Source organism: Pseudochaenichthys georgianus, chromosome 22 (genome assembly GCF_902827115.2).
Source record: "Pseudochaenichthys georgianus chromosome 22, fPseGeo1.2, whole genome shotgun sequence".
NCBI classification, from domain to species: domain Eukaryota; kingdom Metazoa; phylum Chordata; class Actinopteri; order Perciformes; family Channichthyidae; genus Pseudochaenichthys; species Pseudochaenichthys georgianus.
Genome location: NC_047524.1, coordinates 1,985,185 through 2,006,509, shown reverse-complemented (window position 1 = coordinate 2,006,509; position 21,325 = coordinate 1,985,185). Strand labels below are relative to the sequence as shown.

At 41.7% G+C, this 21,325-nt stretch overlaps 2 protein-coding genes and 1 non-coding gene across 3 annotated transcripts in view; 1 reads left to right on the top strand and 2 right to left on the bottom strand.

Annotated features, from left to right (window-relative positions):
* Nucleotides 1–2,487: 2,487 nt before the first annotated feature.
* trnal-cag (transfer RNA leucine (anticodon CAG)) lies at nt 2,488–2,570 on the bottom strand. The gene has a single exon. It is a non-coding gene; the product is annotated as a tRNA-Leu (tRNA).
* Nucleotides 2,571–2,645: 75 nt separating this feature from the next.
* Nucleotides 2,646–5,473, top strand: dusp23b (dual specificity phosphatase 23b). Its single transcript, XM_034111619.2, has 3 exons — nt 2,646–2,832; nt 3,579–3,855; nt 4,305–5,473. The coding sequence occupies exons 2-3, from the start codon at nt 3,589–3,591 to the stop codon at nt 4,488–4,490; spliced, it is 453 nt and encodes a 150-aa protein (XP_033967510.1). The 5' UTR covers nt 2,646–2,832; nt 3,579–3,588; the 3' UTR covers nt 4,491–5,473.
* Nucleotides 5,474–21,325, bottom strand: part of LOC117467970 (afadin) — a 41,306-nt gene continuing 25,454 nt past the window's right edge. Inside the window, exons 6-17 of the mRNA XM_034111915.2 lie at nt 20,826–20,912; nt 20,026–20,091; nt 18,797–18,870; nt 16,518–16,615; nt 15,155–15,280; nt 14,891–14,970; nt 14,536–14,661; nt 13,684–14,046; nt 10,309–10,578; nt 6,203–6,287; nt 6,082–6,124; nt 5,474–5,565 (exon numbers count right to left, since the gene is read on the bottom strand). Coding sequence (XP_033967806.1) covers nt 5,475–5,565; nt 6,082–6,124; nt 6,203–6,287; nt 10,309–10,578; nt 13,684–14,046; nt 14,536–14,661; nt 14,891–14,970; nt 15,155–15,280; nt 16,518–16,615; nt 18,797–18,870; nt 20,026–20,091; nt 20,826–20,912 — 1,509 coding nt within the window. The 3' untranslated portion in view covers nt 5,474. The remainder of the gene's footprint in view (nt 5,566–6,081; nt 6,125–6,202; nt 6,288–10,308; nt 10,579–13,683; nt 14,047–14,535; nt 14,662–14,890; nt 14,971–15,154; nt 15,281–16,517; nt 16,616–18,796; nt 18,871–20,025; nt 20,092–20,825; nt 20,913–21,325) is intronic.

Below are 21,325 nucleotides of genomic sequence, written 5' to 3'. Positions count from 1 at the left end.
AGGTGGAATCTAACTATATCGATAATAATATTTATTGCATCCATGGGTAGAAACATGTTTTTTTCTGCTGTAAAGTTGGGCATTTTAACATGGGGGTCTATGGAAATTGCTCCTTTCTGCAGCCAGTCCCTAGCGGCCAATGTATGAACTGCAGTGTGTGGCACTTCCGTATTGGCTTCCCGGCTGTTCCCCCGAGTTTGCCGCTTGGTACAAACACATGGATATTCTCTTAGTCATACATTTTTGACAAAAAAACAAATACATTTCATTTAAAAAATAATACATTTATGAAAGAGAATATATATATTAAACGGATAAAAAGTCACACATTTACAGGGAAAGGCTTGGGAAAACAGTGTTAATTTTTTCACAAGATTATATTTAATATAATTAAACACACATTTTGCTACTTTCAGCCTTCACGTGCTGATTTTGAAGGAACTCATCAACATTTGAGTTTTTATCCAATCAGATTTCCACCCTGTGTTGTTGCTAGGTAAAACATCCCCTCTTAACCAATCGGCTTCGAGGTTGCCATGATGGGCGTAACCATTGATACGCCGGAGCCAATGGCTGACCGAGCTGCCTGCGTGATTATTCTTCGGTGTGGCGTGATCAGCTCGTGATCAGAACGGCAGTTAATTCAAGTTAAACTGGTTAGCTGTTAGCACATGATTAGCTTAAACAAAGTTCACAGTTTTATAATTATTTAAACTTTTTTTTTTTCAAGATGTTTTAAATGTAGTTTAGAGACTGTGTACTTAGCTTTCTGTTCGTTTTAATGCGCAATGCCCGAAGAAACTGATCTAAATGTGCAGCTTTTATTGTGTCCTTGAACTATATTAAACGGCAGAAAATGGATAAGGACTTTTCCCTTTTCGAACGGATCTTTGGTAAGTTTAATATATGTTTTTGCACCGTGTATTCGCTATTAGTTTAGTGGTGGCTATATGTGCCTTATATGTGTGTTTTTGCCCGGTTTGGGGTTTTTGTCTATGGACTTTGGGTGTGCCTGTTGAACCTTAATTGGGTGATCAGCCATTTTGTCTTATTTTCATGACCGATTGTAGTTTCGTAAGCGATTGACATTTTGCTGCTGTTGTGTTTATGGACGAGCATCCTGTGATACTGCTTACTTTAGATTATTTATATTATGGTCATTTATCATCATTTTTGTACATTTTGTAGATCTTTCTAATCCTTCTTGTGAGCATAAGGTCGTCGGTTAGATCTAAGTATCGGAAACTCAAATCTGGTTGGGGGAAATGAAAAGCACCAAATCACTCTCTTTAATATCAGAGAATATTCAGTTTTCTAAATAATTGTTTATATTCATCTAGGAAACGTTAAGCTTGCCAAGCTCCCTCATTATAATGCAACGTTTTACCCAAAAGGGCCCTAATAGTCTACTATATATTTCTTATCATTTATAAAGGGATAAACGCTGACACTAGCACATAAATATTCAGTATTTGCATTTTGAAATTCTTAATTGAAGTTGTATACTTACACTAACACAAAAACCTTACCACAAAGAAACTATAACTTTCTTAAACTGTTTTTGTTCACCAAAAAAAACAGTATTTGGAATCTTTGAAAACATTGTACTCTCCCCTAGAATTAAAAACATAATGTTTTGATGTGGTTGCAATACAAGAGTATTTTGTGTTTTCTTTCCAGATAGAGCTTTTATGGTTCAGTTTCTTTTGCAGGGCTTGTTACGCCCTCTGCAGTATATCGCATGAAATTGCACTTCATGTTTATCTGACATTATTAGTAAAGACTAACATATTTATGTGTTTCCTTATTTACATTTTTGATGATTCTACACACCTTATACATACATTAATTTGATAGGAATTATAATTTGAACACGGCACATGAAACTAATGTCCTGCACAGAGTTGTATTGCTATTGCTAATTTGAACTCATCTCTAATGTGGCTTTCACGTGTACAGTGTAGTTAAACTATCAATCAATCAATCAATGTTTATATATATAGCCCAATATCACAAATGTTACATTTGTCTCAGTGGACTTCACAGTTTGTACAAAATATCAGTATGACAATACGACACCCTCTGTCCTTAGACCCTCACATCACAAGGAAAAACCTCCGGAGAAAACCCACAGTTTTAAAGGGAAAAATGGGAGAAACCTCAGGGAGAGCAACAGAGGAGGGATCCCTCTCCCAGGACGGACAGACGTGCAATAGATGCCGTGTGTACATTGAAAAGATAATACATTTGCAACATAGGTAGTCCAAATGTTTGGAAATGCATGTGTGTATAATAGGAAGATGAATCCACGAGGATATCCATGCAGGACCTATGAATATACCGATTTCACTATCATGAAGTAAGAATACTCTCCTTAAATGGGAATACAATACTTTACTCATCACTAAATACTCATACCCCAATTTTACACGTAAAATAAACACCACAACATGTTTTACTGTGTTTCGGTGACAAAGAAAAGGTTGTTGTCTGAAGTGGGATTCGAACCCACGCCTCCAGAGGAGACTGCGACCTGAACGCAGCGCCTTAGACCGCTCGGCCATCCAGACATGTTGTGGTCATCTTCCGGGTCTCTATAAATACGTTACCACGAACATCGGTTGCACAATTTGTCTATTATAACAGCTGAAATGCTACCTCGGGTTAAAGGGCGCTGGTTTGTTGTGTAACGAATGTCGACTGTGGCAGTTAGCATGCTTAAGCTAATTTCCTGTTTGTCTCATTTAGCATAGAAGAGAAGTAGCAGTTAGCTTAGCTTGTTAGCACCCGGCTTCACACATAGCGCAACCTCCATTCTTCTCAGTGAAAACGGTGAGTAAGGGTGTGGTTAGTTTGAAAGAGACTCGCATTAATGTCGTTGTGTAGTTTAATGCTAAAGAGGCAATGAATGGCTTCACTTAGGCTACCGTTTGCTTGGTTAGCATGTTAGCCGGTGTGGCTTCTGTCAGTCAGCCGAGCTAAGTGTCTCGAAACTTTAGCTAACTTTAAGCTAAATGCTATTTTATTATTCTTAAAAGGTTCCTGTAAACTATGTGTAGTTTGGTGAAGCTTATTTTCACATCAGGCCTGTGCAGTGGTGGAATGTAGCTGACTACATTTACTCAAGTAATGCACTTAAGATAGCCTACCTCTTTTAATATCGGCACGGCTTTCATAATATCACTTCACATTTATATGTATATATATTGATATTGTCATATTATACTATACGTAGTTTTTTGGTATATCCATATTTCATGTTCATATTGCTCTATATTTTACTGTTATAATAACTTTTTTTATTATAGTTTTTGTTGTTGTTTTTCTTTCAATGTATCTTCTCTAACTGTCTTTATGTTAACACATTATTAGTATTATGTGATCTTATAAAACGTCAATTAAAGCTAGATACAATTATTAGCAGCTTTCACAAATACCCTGAGCGCTTTTTTATTTTCCATGTGTGAGAATCCGTTTTTTATGCCAACTTCTCTCTGCATATTTCCTCGGTTTTATTAGGTGTAAATCATATTTATTAATAACGTTTTGGTGTAAATTATCCTCCCTCCTCTTCTCAGTCTGACAGTCATGGCGTCTGCTCCTCACAACTTCTCCTGGGTGGATCAGGATAAAGTGGCCGGCCTGGCGCTGCCCAGGATGCCAGGTGAGTACCGCTACCTGCTGGAGAACAACATCAAACACCTGGTGTGTCTGTGTGAGACGAAACCCCCGAACCACGACACCTGTCCGGAGCTGCAGCTGCACCACATCAAGATCCAGGACTTCACTTCTCCGTCTCCCGCTCAGATCGACAGATTCCTCTCCATCGTGGAGGAGGCCAACGCCAAGGGGGAGGTGAGAGCAGAGATATGATGGATGGTTATGTTTTTTAAGTGTTTTCAGCTCCAACCAGGTTTATGTCCAAGAACTGAAACCTAAAACTTTTGGCATCAAGGGAACGTGACTTTGATTAAACTCCTGGAACAGTGAACGGAAAAACCTTGCTACTCCAAAGTGGATTAATGAAAAGTTGGTTTTTGTCAGTCTTTTTTTTACATTCAAGTATTAGGGCCAATTCAAGTATTTTCTTTTTAAAATAAAAAGAACATTCACTTCCCATGTTGGATCCACCTAGAAAAAGTTTATCTTGACTCAAATCTTAGAGAAAGTCTATTTTTTTTCAAATGTATTACTTTATAATCTCAGAGAATATAACGTTCTTTAGTCTTACATTTATTTATGTTTTGTAAATTTGACTATATTCGAAAATAATATCCAAATACATGTTGTTTTTCCCCCTGCAGGGCGTGGCGGTGCACTGCATGCACGGCCACGGGAGGACGGGCACGATGCTCGCCTGCTACCTGGTGAAGACCCAGAAGATGTCGGGCATCGACGCCATCAACGAGATCCGGAGATTAAGAAGCGGATCAATCGAGACCAACGAGCAGGAGAAAGCTGTGGTGCAGTTTTACCAACGCACAAAGTAGATCAATACACCACGTAACAGAGGTAGCAAAGGTGAGACACTACAGGTGAAGAGACATTAAACCAAACGGATATCACAATCAAACTTCCCCACTTCATTACTGACATTAACACAAATATGTTTTCTGACTTAAATATGCTAATGAGGCATTAAGTCATGCTAACGTTTGGTGAATTAGGACAAATCTGCAGACACAAATGTGAGCTGCTCTCATTCTCATCGACCGCAAAACACATTGTGTTACACACTGTTTAAAAGAGGAGATTCTCAGCTTTCCCACGGTGTCCTTACTGTAGTTGTCCTTCAAAGTTAGCTGACTTTGTTTTTAGCCATAGTTATTTAAAAAGGGGGCTCAAGGCTTAATATTTTGGGGGCATAGCACCAACACTAGATCAGAGATATACTTTTTATTATGATATAAAACAGGGTAAATAAGCAAACATGCAGGCTTTAAGAGGTGTCCTTCTGTGACATTTCTGCATTATAATTAAATATTACTTTTTAAACTTATCAAAATAAAATAATGTTAATTGAACATGGCGATAAAAGTTCCATATTCTGAAAGCCAAGACTTTTTATGTGTAAAATCGATCAAAACACGAGTTTTTGACATTATTTCAAGATGATCTATTAATGCAACTGATATCGATCGAGCGGGTCACACACAGAAAAAGTTAGTTAAATAAACTCCGGAATGTTCTAGTCCAAAAGAAGACGTTATAGATGCAATAGTCAAAAACCTGTCGTGTCTCGCCTTAATAATCATTAAGAAGTGCAATAAGTGCCTGAATCATTTTACTAAATAAAGACTTTATTATCTAAGAATAAGAAAATACAGGAATACAGTTCAACAATATTACACCCAGCAGCTAATACAAACATGTCTACAGTAAATATTATAGGGTGTTATAATTGTCTCTTAGCTCATCACGTTAGGACTGTTCTGTTTCTGGTGAGGTTTCTGTTTACATTCTGAAACCTCGGTTTACGCGCTGGAGGCCAGAGAGAAGAGCCGCTGGCGCTCCTTAAAGGTGAGCTGCTCCGGAGCCGGCGCTCGCTTCACTTCCTCCTGGTTCCTGAGAGTAAACAGAAATATATCAGCGGCCGGGAATACTTGAATTTATTTATGGGGAATCACGTCATGCAAGGGGACACAAACGGGAGCCTGTACTGTCTTTAAAATATACTTATAGTTCGTGTTTTACTCAGGGATCAAGATTAAAACGCTATAATGTCTACGGAAAAGTAGATTAGACTGAATTTAGGAGCTTGGTGTGAGATAAGTTTCATTTTACATTCATCTGATGGTTATTTTCCGCATTGAATGTCTATGAAATGGTAAAAAAGTCCAGTTCAGTTTCTCAAATGCCTTGTTTTGTCAATATATTCACTTAAATATGACGTTAAAGCTTAGAAATGAAGCAAATCTTAATATTTAAGAGGCTCAAAATGACATTGTATGACATTTCTGCATGAAATGTACTCTTTAAACTATTATCAAAATAGTTTTTGATGTGATATAACTTGTGCTTGAGTAGAAATTATGTATTAACTGTTAGATTTCATTAAATGCCAAAAAAGTTTGAACTCACTGTTTCGCTGCCACGTTGTCAACGTCTCGACTCGTCTTTAGTTCTGCAAAAAAGCATTAAAATGTTGCACTGTACGATAAAGCCTTGATAAAACTTCTGAATAAATTAAATGAACATTTACCCGTCTTTGTCTTGTCTTCCTTCTGGGCGAGACGACTTCCTGCAGACTCTTTCAGTTCAGCGGTTACTGCAGAAAGCTGCTTACTCTAAATATAGAAATAGATAATTAAAGGTTATTGTGGCTTTTTTTAACATCGGCTTCATCGTTCTAATGTCTCGACAGGTAACGAGGAAGTGGGACATACATTAGGGTGTTTTCCTTTGTTATATATTATAACTAGGGCTGTCAAACGATTACAATTTTTAATCAGATTAATCACAGTTTAAAAATTAATTAATCATGATTAATCACCATTCGAACTATGTCCAAAATATGCCATTTATTTATGTATATTGTTGTGGGAATGGAAAGATAAATGAAAGCAGGTGGACATATCCATTTAACATAAGTATGTATGTTTATTATAAAAAAAATCTGCATGTCAAAATGAAAGACAACCCACACACCTATCAATCATCAAACCGTGGGGTCTTAATTCATTACGTGTTGATTTCTATCAACGGGGGAGTACTTCAGGAAAGTCGACGGAGGGGGGGGGTAGTGGAGTACTTCGTGACCACAGAGTGTGAACGTTGTGATCAGCTATTTTAGCGCAGTTCTCCAGTGAAGGGGGGAGTCTCCCTCCGCAGCCGGTTGGCGTAGTTTTGGCACAGTTCCGTTGTACAGACCGACGTTAACAGCAGCCCTGTCTGTGCACACGGAGACGGACTCTGTCGTCCGGTGATCTAACCGCCTTCTGGAAAAGCTTCACAAGTACGTCGGTACGCAAATGCGCTTTGTGACACAAGTGACGGTACGCATTTCAGATTACGCACATAACCTGCGTACCAGTTATGTGCACCCCTGTACCAGAGCCATATTATTACTATTATATGGCTCTGCCCTGTACTACAGCAAGAGTATTCTCCGTCGGGACTTCCTGCAACAACACCACGCCGTTATCAAAGATGTTCTATTGAGAAGACGATCACTACGTGACAAAAGTTTTCAAAACCGTGGCTACTGAAATCAATCCTACTAACTGCTGTCTGTGCAATTTACTCCGCGCGAGTTGGCAGACTTTATTTTGCTTACTTTAAAGGGAAATGGAAACACTTTTCAAACTGCTTTCCATGCGACAATATTACCATTAGGAAATGTATTTATCTAGTCTATTTCCAATGTAAACGATCGAGATACGCGAATTTACTTTTTGAAATACGTGCCTAATGACCATGGGCGCTTCCATTGCTCCGGGACTTTTCCAGTGACGTCACTGATTGGGTACGGCTTCCTGGGCCAAAGCTCAATAACAAACAACATGGCGTGCAATGCACCAGTAGTTTACATTACAAGAAAACGGTCGTCGTCAGGAGTTTATTGTATTGCCCCAGGCTGCACAAATGGATTTTATACGAAGAAGGAAGAAGTACATTTCCATAGGCTGCCACTAAAGGATGAGAAGCTGCTCAAAGTCCAGTCTGGATGCCTGGTTCAATACAAAACATTGGATTTGAAGCCAGGATCTGTTCCCACAATATTCGATTTCTCAACGTATGCAGTCGGGAACACCGACCGTCCCAGCACGTCGGCCGCGCAAGACAATGACAGTGTCAACAAACGTGAAGTTCGAGCCACCAAACGAGTTGCTTCAGCTGCCGAGAGAGAGGTAAATATTGCAGCACTACCAGATTACTAGCTCACACATGTATTTACTGACACAGTGTGACCTTATTAATTAACGCAATCGCGTCCAAACTAAATGGTAGCTATTATTATGACGCACAATAGAGAATTGGGGGTGTTCTATAGCTCAACTAATTAAACTGGCATACACACGCTCATCTGTCGAAAACAGCCCTAAAAAGGCTAGTATTGCTATTGATGGATGGTATTGCAGGACCCAGAGCGCACGGAGCACAGAGCGGACAGCAGATAACGGAATTGCAGTTGTATTGCTTATAGATTATCAGAACATTTCAAAGGGGACACAGCCCCATTGGATATTAACCTATGGATTAACTACATCATCGTTTTTATCGTTGTAATGCCATTGAAGACCAGTTTAGACCAGACAATGAGGAAGGTAAGCCGTATGTTAGTACCTAGCGCCACTTGTTTTGATGTACGTTTTTGTGGATAACCTCGCGAGTTTGTATCTTTCAGTGTTGAGGTGGGCACCGTTAGATTCTGTGTCTCCTTGCGATCATAAACGATGTGTTGGATGTGCGGCTAGGATAAGTAATAAGGGAGCTAGGAGTGATTTTCGGTGCAGTAATAGGTTAGCATTTTCGCTCGGGGCTAATTCAGAGGCTCACTGTTAGCATTGTGTTTTTTTAATTTTTTTATTCCGGATCGTATGCCACTCTATTCGACCGAATCGGTTCATAAGCATAGGCCATGGGATGCCTGGTAACTGTAGATGCTTCCACATCAATGTCATCTCCCGACGAATAGTCAAATTCATCGTTCAAAACGTCGATCTCATTGCAAAATTCCTCCATCGCTGCCATATCTGCTACGTTGTGTTGACTTTCGGTGGAGCGAAAACACAGCCAGTGACGTCACCATTTGGGACTCCCCTAATGGTGGCGGCCTGGTCCCGGAATTCCCCACCCGGCCGGCGGATAATTAATTTTCTTTTGGCGAGTAATATCATATACAATAAATATTACGATCAATATCCATTGTAAAATGAATAAACTACCGGAATATTATAACTGTAATTGGTGTTTCCTTTCCCCTTTAACATCATTTTTCATGGTGGGGCTAAGCCATTTCTTGGTATGGGTGTAGCCTACCCCAGCCATACCCTGGCGCTGCCACTGGTGGCACGTATGGGGTGGGCCATTCTGCACATGCGTTAAATGCGTTAAATATTTTAACGCAATTAATTCAAAAAATTAATTACCGCCGTTAACGCGATAATTTTGACAGCACTAATTATAACACATAACAACACGTCTCAGTGAGATTGGGAGAAGCATATGTTTGAGTGCTTGGATCAGAATCAGAATGGGTTTGGAATTTGCTTTGGTGCATACAAAGACACAGAAAGAAGAATACGTAGTAAAATAAAAATAGGACTGTTCCAAATTCACAATATTTATGACAAACACTATACTCTATTTAAAGTGGAGTGCTGATTTAAAAGAGGTAGTGTGTGTGGGGGAAACTTCTGAAGCAATGGGAGTCAGGACTCAGAGAGACACGAGGAGAGCTGGAGCTTTGATGGCAAACACTGACGGTTTATTTGGAGCCGGAGAATTCACAAGACATGTCACGGGGCCACGATCTGACCACACGGTTGAGATGCCACTCAGTTCTGAAGAGCCTCCTGTAGCTCCAGGGTTTAACTAGTTCAGAGTGTAATAATCAACATTCTTCAATAGATAGACTAAACAGCTGAGGACACTGAATCACATTTGTTGTCGCTTATGGCTCGAGGTCATCTCCACCCCGAGAAGGAAGTGTTCCAGGTGTCCCACAACAATAACTATCTCTGACCGATAGTTGCCCGGTCACAAACTGGCAACATCAACAACTTGCTATAGGGCAGCCCCTCCTTAAGGGAGATAGCGGCTGCTCAAGGCTGGGCAGCTGCGTCAGAGGGCGAAGGGTTAATGATTCTCTGACAGTGTGGAGAAGAAGTGTGCAACATGTCAAGATTTACAATTTTAATACATTTAGATCTAGTAATGCATCATGTTATGATTGCCTTATTAATTAGGGAGGTTTTGGACTGGTGCATTTGAGTATTTAGAAAAGTGCTATTTAAATGCAATGTTTTATTATGGTTGTTATTCATAATAATACGTAAATATATTTAAAAAGAAATAGGAATTTATTTTCTTGAACACATTTTTATTTTTAAATTCAATAGTTTTTCTTGTATTTAAAAACATATATACTTGCTCTTATTTTTGCAGTTGTATTCCTCTTCCTCTCACGTATACTGTCTGCACCAAAACACTAAAGCAATTTGAATCCCAATCATAAATGCATAAAGTGGTTATTTATATACATTTGTATAAATCATTATGTGATCCTGATATTTGACAACACTTTTCACAACATGTCATCTTCTTGACTTCGCCTACATTTCCCAGAATGCCTTGAGTTCATACCTGTGCCCTCCTCTCCAGCTGCTGTAAGGTCAGCATCATCTCCTCCTCCTCTTCCTCCTCTTCCTCTTCCTCCTCTCTCTCCTGCAGCCTCTTCTGGAACTGAGCCTCCACGCTGAGCCTCGTCAGACGGGCGCTTTCCTCCGCCATGCGACGCTCCTTCCCCTGCAGATCCTGCACTTCCTGCTGCATCGACGCATGCTTCTCCTGCGCCTCCCTTTTCCAGGCAGGGGGGTCCTGGAAGGAGACGTGTTTGGTGGGGGGGATGCTGACCTGCAGAGGTTTGGAGAAGTACTCAGATCTTGCAGCAAAACATTGAAACATACATTACATATTTGTTTACTATGTTCAATCTGAATGTACTCTGACACAGCAACACCTATATTGATTCTGACACTTCTACAGCCAACTCACAGGTGTAGCATTGCTTTGATAACAAGAGTATTCATACACCCCTTTTAGTTGTGAAGATATACTCATTCATTCGGGGCATGTCATTTTCGAGCCTGACGCCTGAAAAATAGGCCCCGCGCTTAAGAGGTTAAATGTAGGGTAGGTAAGAAAGCAGAAACCAGCTCGAGTGCGCTAGAATTTGAAAGTACGCAGCCGAAAAAAATCTGCCACTTCCTCACAGAGCCCCTCCTCCAACACACACGAACGCGCACATGACCAATGAGGGCACGAGGTAAGTTTGTGCCCAGATGGAAGGCTGACAGGCAGGTAGGCCATCCAGTTACTTTAGCCGGGCCGGCTCAGATGATTGGTCGTGCTTTTTACAGCGCTACGGCTTCCACTGATGATGTTTTTTTATGGATTTTTTGTCAAAGCATTTAATATATTCATTGCTATCGGGATGTTAAGAGCATTCCATGGAATATAACAAAAAGTGTATCTGAAGTGAATTACCTACCCCACCTTTAAGTACAGTACTTGACTAAATGTTACTTGACCTGGGGCAGGCCCGGTTCCAGAACAAAATGAATGGTGCATCTGAGATTAGAGAGGGTGCAATGGTAAAGTGCTATTTTTACAAGTGTTGAGTGGACCTAACACCCTCTAGGGTGGTCCTCACCTCCTCTAGGGGGGTCCGGGGGCATGCTCCCCCAGGAAGAAGTATTTTTAAATATTGAAGTTAAAAGCAACAATCTGGTGCACTTTGAGAGCAACATTAAGAGATCTATGGATCTATGTGCTCTTTCCTTGATTCATGCCTTCCCAGTCCCTTATCACGTACAAGAGCATGGCGCCAGTTGTTGCAGCCAGTTGTGGTGAAGGCATCTGACTTACTTGAACTGAAATGTCTACATGCATAGCAGAAGATGGCATCTTTTTAACATGAATATTCCAGCCAATCTCTGTTTTGAAACCATGAGCTGCAAAATGAGCGCCTTACCCCACTGTACAGGCGAGTTGGGTACTTGTTTAAATATACCTGGGCAGGCTCTGTTTTGCAGAGGTCCTCTGGCACTTGCGGGCCGCTGAGGGGTGGCGGTGTTTGGGGCAACGAAGACGGCTGCGGCTGCTCCGCCTTCGTGGGCGAGGCGGGCAAAGCCGGCGAGTCGGGCGTTAGTGTACACGACAGTAACGTAATGTCCCCATGATCTGAACTGTTATTACCTGCAGTAGATGCAGTGTTACTGCTGGCGATAAGGGCTGGTTGTTTTAACCATTTTCTGAGTTCCATCACTGACTGCTGTGTCAGCACCTTGCAGATGACGAACGTGCAGCAGCACAGGTCACACACACCAGACATAATAACGTTACTTACAGTTTAATTAAATTGACCAAATAAATGCAGCAGACAATGTTATTTAACCACAATTTATTTTATTTCAACTATATTCTTCTTCTTATTATTATTACTATTGTTATTGTACATAATGATCTTTTTTTTTTTTTTCATTTTTCATTTTTCAAATGAGGGTGCATAACGACTCAACTGAGGGTGCAATGCACCCTTATGCACCCCCGTAGAACCGGGCCTGACCTGGGGTTTATTAGAGGAGGGGATGCTGACCTGGGGTTTATTGATAGATAGATAGATAGAAGATAGATAGATAGACACTACAGGTGAAGAGACATTAAACCAAACGGATATCACAATCAAACTTCCCCACTGCATTACTGACATTAACACAAATATGTTTTCTGACTTAAATATGCTAATGAGGCATTAAGTCATGCTAACTTTTGGTGAATTAGGACAAATCTGCAGACACAAATGTGACCTGCTCTCATTCTCATCGACCGCAAAACACATTGTGTTACACACCATTTAAAAGAGGAGATTCTCAGCTTTCCCACGGTGTCCTTACTGTAGTTGTCCTTCAAAGTTAGCTGACTTTATTTTTAGCCATAGTTATTTAAAAAGGGGCTCAAGGCTTAATATTTTGGGGGCATAGCACCAACACTAGATCAGAGATATACTTTTTATTATGATATAAAACAGATAAATAAGCAAACATGCAGGCTTTAAGAGGTGTCCTTCTGTGACATTTCTGCATTATAATTAAATATTACTTTTGAAACTATTATCAAAATAAAATAATGTTAACTGAACATGGCGATACAAGTTCCATATTCTGAAAGCCAAGACTTTTTATGTGTAAAATCGATCAAAACACGAGTTTTTGACATCATTTCAAGATGATCTATTAATGCGACATCCGACTGATATCGATAGAGCGGGTCACAAACAGAAAAAGTTAGTTAAATAAACTCCTGAATGTTCTAGTCTAAAAGAAGACGTTATAGATGCAATAGTCAAAAACCTGTCGTGTCTCGCCTTAATAATCATTAAGAAGTGCAATAAGTGCCTGAATCATTTTACTAAATAAAGACTTTATTATCTAACAATAAGAAAATACAGGAATACAGTTCAACAATACTACACCCAGCAGCTAATACAAACATGTCTACAGTAAATATTATAGGGTGTTATAATTGTCTCTTAGCTCATCACGTTAGGACTGTTCTGTTTCTGGTGAGGTTTCTGTTTACATTCTGAAACCTCGGTACAAGTACAGTACTTGACTAAATGTTACTTGACCTGGGGTCTATTAGAGGAGGGGATGCTGACCTGGGGTTTATTGATAGATAGATAGATAGATAGGTAGATAGACAGATAGATAGATAGATAGACAGGTAGATAGATAGATATATAGGTAGATAGATAGGTAGATAGACAGATAGATAGATAGATAGACAGGTAGATAGATAGATATATAGGTAGATAGATAGATAGATAGATAGATAGATAGATAAGTACTTTATTGATCCGAATTTGGGAAATGATTTGTGTTGCAGCGGCATTGAAAACAAGGCAATGTAAATAAGAGAAATGAAGACACAAGACAAACAGGCCAAGGGGATGCTGACCTGGGGTCTATTGGAGGAGGGTCTCTGGAGGCTCCCCTGCAGAAAGGAGGTGAGAGGAGGTCTGGAGCTGACGGTTCGGGGGAGGGGGATGTCGATGCGGACGGGCTGAGAGGAGGGAGTGGGGGTCTGGTTCTGGGGGAACTGGTTCTGGGGGAAAGGGTTCCTCCAGACGCCGGCACTGCCGCTGCTGCTGCTGCGGACCCCCTGCTGTCTCTCAGAGAGCAGGTCAGTGGAAACACAGGACCTCAGAGGGAAGGAGGGGAGGCTTCTCAGAGCCGTCTGCCTCCCGTCCAGCAGGGGGTGCTGTCGGTCGCTTTCTCTGTCCCTGTCCACACTCAGGTTCTCCTGGGACAGAGCCTGGCGCTACAGGAGGGGATAGACAGGGAAATACAGCAGAAGATAAGATAGGACTTTATTCATCCCGAAGGAAATTGTTGTGCCAGAGTTACAAAAATAGAATAAACGCAGCAGCACAATAATAATACAACTGTACACTAACAGTGCAGTAAATTCAATAACTACAGGAAACATAGATGGTCACATAATCAATGTACATATTAACAGTATTTAGTGCAAAAAAACCGTAGTGGTAGTTACGTAATTGCACGTTATTTATCAAACATTAATAATAATATTGCACATATACAGTGGTGGTGGTGGTGGTGTGAAATGTCTCCCTTTACTGAAGGGTGAAGAGTTTGATGGCCACTGGGAGGAAAGACCTCCTGTGTCTCTCCGTGGTGGTCTTCATGCCATACATTCAATTATTGAGGTAAATTACTCTTAGAGCGATGTAACTTTCTGTGACGAGCATTATTGCACAAGTTTACCCCAATATTACTGGGTCCTCACCATGCAGGTCCTGCTGCTCTCTGCAGGTTTCAGAGACACGGTGAAGGTTTGCAGAGCGGAGTCAGACCTCTGCTTCCCCTGAGAGGACTTAGGGGTCGGCAGGGTCAAATACTCCCTGGGATACGCCTGAGAAAACACGTATTTAATGACGTCAAACAATGCATTCATCTTTACTGAGCTCACACTCTGATTTATATTGATTTAATTTTTTTTACAAAGAATAAAAAAGAAAAGGAAGACTAGGAAATCACTCTAAATTCACTTTTTTTTTCATTTTAGCATGTTTTCTGGTCAATTTAAACATTACAAAGTCAAATATTGAGCACATTGTGTTATAAATCTAGAGAAATCTCACATCAGGAGCACAGAGGTTCCCACTGGAGACAGCAGCCATCTTGTTTCCTCTCACAACAGCTTCATCTTCAGGGGAAACATCTGAAGAAACAAAGACAAAATTATAAATACACTTGTGGGTAAAACACAAGTCAATGATGTCATGTTTAAATATGTTAATGGGGCTAATGCTAACTGTTGGTGAACAGTTTACACAAACAGACAAAGTTAGTGAAATAAACATGTTTTGTACGTTATAGGAGATACATGTGTATTTCTGTCTCACCGGTCATGTTTGGGTTGGATCGGAACAGCTGTCTGTTTTTCTGCATCAGCTGTTCTCTGCGCCTCCGGTTTCCTCCCTGCAGCAGCAGAGTCTCTCCGCTGCATGGTTTAGTCTGGCTTTGATCGCCTTCACGAGCGAGCAAAGGTTTTAATTTAAAGACTCGTGACCAGCAGTAATATAAAAACTCTTCTGGAGAGGCTTCTCAATACTCAAATTTCCCCTCCTCGACTCCCCTCCTCGAGACTTAGTCCCGCCCACAGGAGATGCGAGCGGAGGACCGAGGAGGGGAACCGAGGAGAGAGGAGGGGAAGCAGCAGACGTTTAAAGAAATGAGAACTCCTCTCCTCTGAGTGGTCATATTAAAGCGACGTCCGTTCATTATTACGTGGCAACAGCTGCATCAGCTGTCGAGTGTTTTGTCATATTTTATAATCTCTGTTAGATCATCTGAACATTGTTCCCCCAGATATTTACCTTGAATTCATTGAGAGTGCGGTATAATGAGACAATAACAGGCTACAGATGCGGACACACACACACAAATATATTTATATAAATATATGCAATTTAAAGTATGAGAGCACTCTCATAATAACGTAACACAATCAGAGACTGGATATATCCCCCCCCACTCTCTCTGGTCGCTGAAATGGGGAATTGAAATGACGGGCCAAAAGTTGTATTAAAAGTATTAAAAGTAAGCAGAGGACACCAAACCAACTAAGACCTGTCTGTCCGCCGCATCTGCGCACTGTACAACACACACCTACACACTGTACCACACACACACCTACACACTGTACCACACACACCTACAGCTCCTAAAGCATAATCAGGCTACAGCCGTTGTGTATTTTATTATGCGAAGCACTAAATGGTTTTAGAAAAATATCGACTCTTTGTTTGTATATATCTACTAAACTAAAGCAAATAAAGAGAATAATGTAGGCCTGTTATACTGAGTGATATATTTTACACACTGCTCTGCTTTCTGCAGGACCTCACAGCTGTTCTCACTGTAAACATCGCGTTGCGATGAGAGCAGTTTCTAAAATAATATCCAGGGGATGCATGCAGAGCTTTCATTGGCTGAGATAAGTCCGGCCGTGTGTCACGCCTCCACCGTTCCCGGAAATGCATCCGCGGAGGAGCCGTGGAGGAACCATCAGTGTATCCTCGGTTATAGCTCCTCCAGAGAGCCTCCTCGACGCTCGATCCTTGGTCCTCGGTGTGCATTTAGAGAAATGAGACGTCCTTCAAAATGGCGCGCTGAAATTCATTTTCGGGTCACTACCGGAGGACCGAGGAGTCGAGGAGGGGAAATTTGAGTATTGAGAAGCCTCTATAGTGTTTGGTTACTCACCTGTGTTCAGCAGAGCCTCGAGGCCGTGGAGCCTCGCTGCAGACTTCTCCACCTGTAGCGCCACCACGGGGCCGGTGCGCATCATGATCGCTGCTGCCCTGCAACAATACGATTATTTTACATTATATTATATTTCAGGCCATTCCCCCCAATATGCTGAATATGCAGATTATTGTTGTATTATTACATCAACATGTGTCCCCTCTTCTTCATGTCTCTTCTACATCAACATGTGTCCCCTCTTCTTCATGTCTCTTCTACATCAACATGTGTCCCCTCTTCTTCATGTCTCTTCTACATCAGCATGTGTCCCCTCTTCTTCATGTCTCTTCTACATCAACATGTGTCCCCTCTTCTTCATGTCTCTTCTACATCAACATGTGTCCCCTCTTCTTCATGTCTCTTCTACATCAACATGTGTCCCCTCTTCTCCATGTCTCTTCTACATCAACATGTGTCCCCTCTTCTTCATGTCTCTTCTACATCAACAAGTGTCCCCTCTTCTCCATGTCTCTTCTACATCAACATGTGTCCCCTCTTCTCCATGTCTCTTCTACATCAACATGTGTCCCCTCTTCTTCATGTCTCTTCTACATCAACATGTGTCCCCTCTTCTCCATGTCTCTTCTACATCAACATGTGTCCCCTCTTCTCCATGTCTCTTCTACATCAACATGTGTCCCCTCTTCTCCATGTCTCTTCTACATCAACATGTGTCCCCTCTTCTTCATGTCTCTTCGCCATCAACATGTGTCCCCTCTGTGGAAAGAGACTCTGACAGTTTCAGGAACAAAGATTCTCTCTCTCTTTTTGATCCATTTCTATAAAAACCTGTCTGAAAATGAGCTGATCAGATTTTGGCCATTTATGATGTCATAAGGATGTGTTGTCTTGTGTAACCATTAGCCAATCACCAACCAAGGTACCCCCCCCCCCACCTTATCACCTGCATCTCCTCCTAGAGCACCATTGTGTCTTTGTAACCAAATGTCTCTCATGCGGCTTTCACACCAGCGCTTTTCAGTTTCTAGCTCCGAGCGGGCGCTTTTCTGGTTGAGCTCCGGTTTCCCTTTTCAGCTCCCGCTCTGTGCACACCGCCCACTGGCGCCCCAGAGCTGCCCTTGCTGCGTCATGACGTCACCGTTTACATCGCTGATGTTCTCCCGAACGGCAGCTCACAACAACAACAACAACTGCGTCGGGTCGATGATCGTGTTGCTTTTAATCACACGAAGCCAGAATAAATTGAATAACGACTTCTCCAACCTTATACTTTGCTCCAGAGTGCCGTGATTCATTGTTTATTAATGTGTTTCTGCAGCATTTACCGACCGCTGCAGTGCTGCTCTTCCACAGAGTTTATTCTCCCGTTAGCTCCCGGTTAGCTCACACTGCAGCGGCCGCTCTAAAGTATTCACTGTCCGACTCACACAAGCAGCTGATGCATATCCCCAGTTCCCTTAGCCTAAGTGAATGTGTGTCTGTCTGAATTGACACTGTTTGGTATCACAACGCTGTTATGAAAGTTTCTCTGGTATAAAACGGGTGATGTTAGCATAGCAACCGAAGCTAAACTGACTACTTGCATCCGATAGCTGCAATAATACAAAACAACACGTCTGCGTCTCTCCACAATGATCGATAACACTGAACGGATGGTCAAAGTAAGGCACACATACAAAGAATCACACGAAGCCTGGTTAGTGTTGCCTGACTTTATAAAGTGTGTTTATAGGCACTACTGCTTGTAGGCAGGCATAACAGTCGACCCATGGGAGGTGGGTTTAGTTTCCTGCACGCCTCGACGTAAGAGAGACGTAAGCGACGTCACCTCTTAGCTCCAAAGCTCTTGCCTCTGGACCGACAATTTTTTGGAGCTGGAAATGAAGCGGATTCCGGAGCTAAGAGCCGGCGCAGCTCCGGTGTGAACTGGAAAACCCGGCGCTTTTCAGGCTCTAGCTCCGAGCCGGAGCTGAAAAGGCGCTGGTGTGAAAGGGGCATCAGAGGGGCGTGGGGAGGGGCTCCTTATTTTCATCTAAAGTAACAGACAGAGAATCAGCACTTTGGAAACAGGGCTGAAACAGAGGGGATTATGGGTAATGCTGCAATGATCTGTTTGGTGTTTGGACTCCAAAAGCTGCAAGAATTATCACTCAAAGAAAGGTCATACAAGTGATTAAGATGTATCTTCTGGAGGAGTGAATGTTTTCGCAAATAAATGTTGTGATATTTAAGATTTAAAACTTTAACCAGGCATTTTTTTAAATAAAAGGCATTACCTTTCCTGACTGAGTCCAACCAGACTGTGGCCGTCGACACTGAGCAGCTGATCCCCCGCTGTCAACCTGCCGTTCTGCACAAATCAAAGTTAATCCAATTATTTTTTTGTCTTTAAATAAATACATAGACTGTACTTATACTACGAGTCATTCACACCTTATTCATTCAGAGCAGTACCACTTGCTCTCGGGAAGCTAACATTCACACTCTCACACTCACACATCAGGAGCAACTCCGGGTTCAGTATCTCGCCCAAGGGTACATCCACATGTTGACTGCACAAATAACCTTCTGGTTGAAAGACGACCGCATCCCTCACAGCCACAGTTGCACACTCACATTTGTAATCATTCTGCAGACTCCACATCTCAAGTCAAAGGCAAAATGTACCCACAAAATAACCATCTTTAAATGAACTTCATTTTATATTTGTGAAGAAAGCTTTCTCCCATGCCTCCATGCCTCTACAGTGAACGAATAACCCACTTTCATCATAAAGTCTGGATGAAAGAAGTTGAGCAATGTTCAACTTTTGAAGCTTCTGAAGCTTTCGGTGGAAGCGTCAGCCAATCAAATCATATGCCAGTACAAGCTCTAGCCAATCAAACCGCTGCTTGTGTGTCCGGGGCGGGAGATTCATGTGATTGGTTGTTGGTCGAGCTTCAGACATGCCCAGCTCCAAGCCTTTTTTTTAAGCTGTAGTGTGGACGGGCCGTAACGCAGCGTCAACACGACCGCGTGCGTTGAAGCTTGCCGGCGGGTGTGTCTGAAACTCGACCAACAACCAATCACATGAATCTCCCGCCCCTGACACACAAGCAGCGGTTTGATTGGCTAGAGCTTGTACTGGCATATGATTTAATTGGCTGACGCTTCCGTCGAAGCTTCAAAAGTTGAACATTGCTCAACTTTTGAAGCGAGCAACGCGAAGCAACGGAACCACAATGATGTTCGGCAAAGCGTGACGTCACCCCATTCAAAGTAAATGGGCAAAAGCGTTGAAGCTTCAACGCACGCCGCCGTGTGGACGGGCCGTAAGGGAGACTTAATTATTCTGCATGAGTTTGTAAACGGATGATTTCAAATAGTTTTGCTGTTGTTAAAACTTCAGTTCAATAGGACTTTCATAACATTTTGGATACTCCGTTCACGGTGGAGGCATGAGAGAAAAACACAATTTTCTACGAGATAAACGATTAAACTGAATCAGAAATGCATTATATCTCACCATTTCAGCCGGTCCTCCCTTCACAATAGATTTGATATAAATCCCGAGGTTTGCCCTGCCCGCTCCCTGGAGCCGAATAAAAGAGAAGTCATTCATTAGCAGATAGCTTTGGTGTTTTCAAAGAGGTGTGCACTCTCCTGCAGTGTGTTGTTAGTGCATGTAAATTGTCAATAAAGGCTAAAACCCCTGTGTGACTCTCCTGAAGCACAGGGAGGACTCTTTAACGTAGAGACACTACATACTGATATACACCTGAACATCAGCAGGAGAGGACTCTTTAAAGTAGAGACACTACATACTAATATACACCTGAACATCAGCAGGAGAGGACTCTTTAAAGTAGAGACACTACATACTAATATACACCTGAACATCAGCAGGAGAGGACTCTTTAAAGTAGAGACACTACATAGTGATATACACCTGAACATCAGCAGGAGAGGACTCTTTAAAGTAGAGGCACTACATACTGATATACACCTGAACATCAGCAGGAGAGGACTCTTTAAAGTAGAGACACTACATACACCTGAACATCAGCAGGAGAGGACTCTTTAAAGTAGAGACACTACATACTGATATACACCTGAACATCAGCAGGAGAGGACTCTTTAAAGTAGAGACACCACATACTGATATACACCTGAACATCAGCAGGAGAGGACTCTTTAAAGTAGAGACACTACACACTGATATACACCTGAAGATCAGCAGGAGAGGACTCTTTAAAGTAGAGACACTACATACTGATATACACCTGGAATTATGTCCTCTAATATTTCAGAGTTTGATGCGGTCACCTTAGCAGCCACGATGCTGACCCCCATCCCGCTGTTGAGCGGTTTCTTCAGAGTGATCGTCTCCACCTCCGGCTCTCTGTGGACGGCCTGGTGAATTATAAATAAATAAATAAACTACAACATGCAACTCCTGCAGAAAATACGTGAGGATGATAAGAGCTGAAGTTTCAACTTTTAAGTGCAAATTCGTTGCTTTACATTCCTAAAATGTTACATCAATTAAATAAAGAAGGGAAGAATTTGAAGGTGAACTGTTTTACGTCAAGAAGCTAAGAGTTCAAATCTGTTGCTCGAAAAACTGGAAGCTGAGCTGTAACACATCAAAATGGAGGTTTAAATTATATATCCTTAAACAGCGTAAACTTTAGGCATTCGTATAGTTCCTGTAGATCAGCGGTTCCCAACCTGTGGGCCGGGGCCCCTAGTGGGCCGCGAAGGCATTGCAAGTGGGCCGCCAAATCATTTGCAAAACATTATGATTTGTGTGGAAACATTTTCAT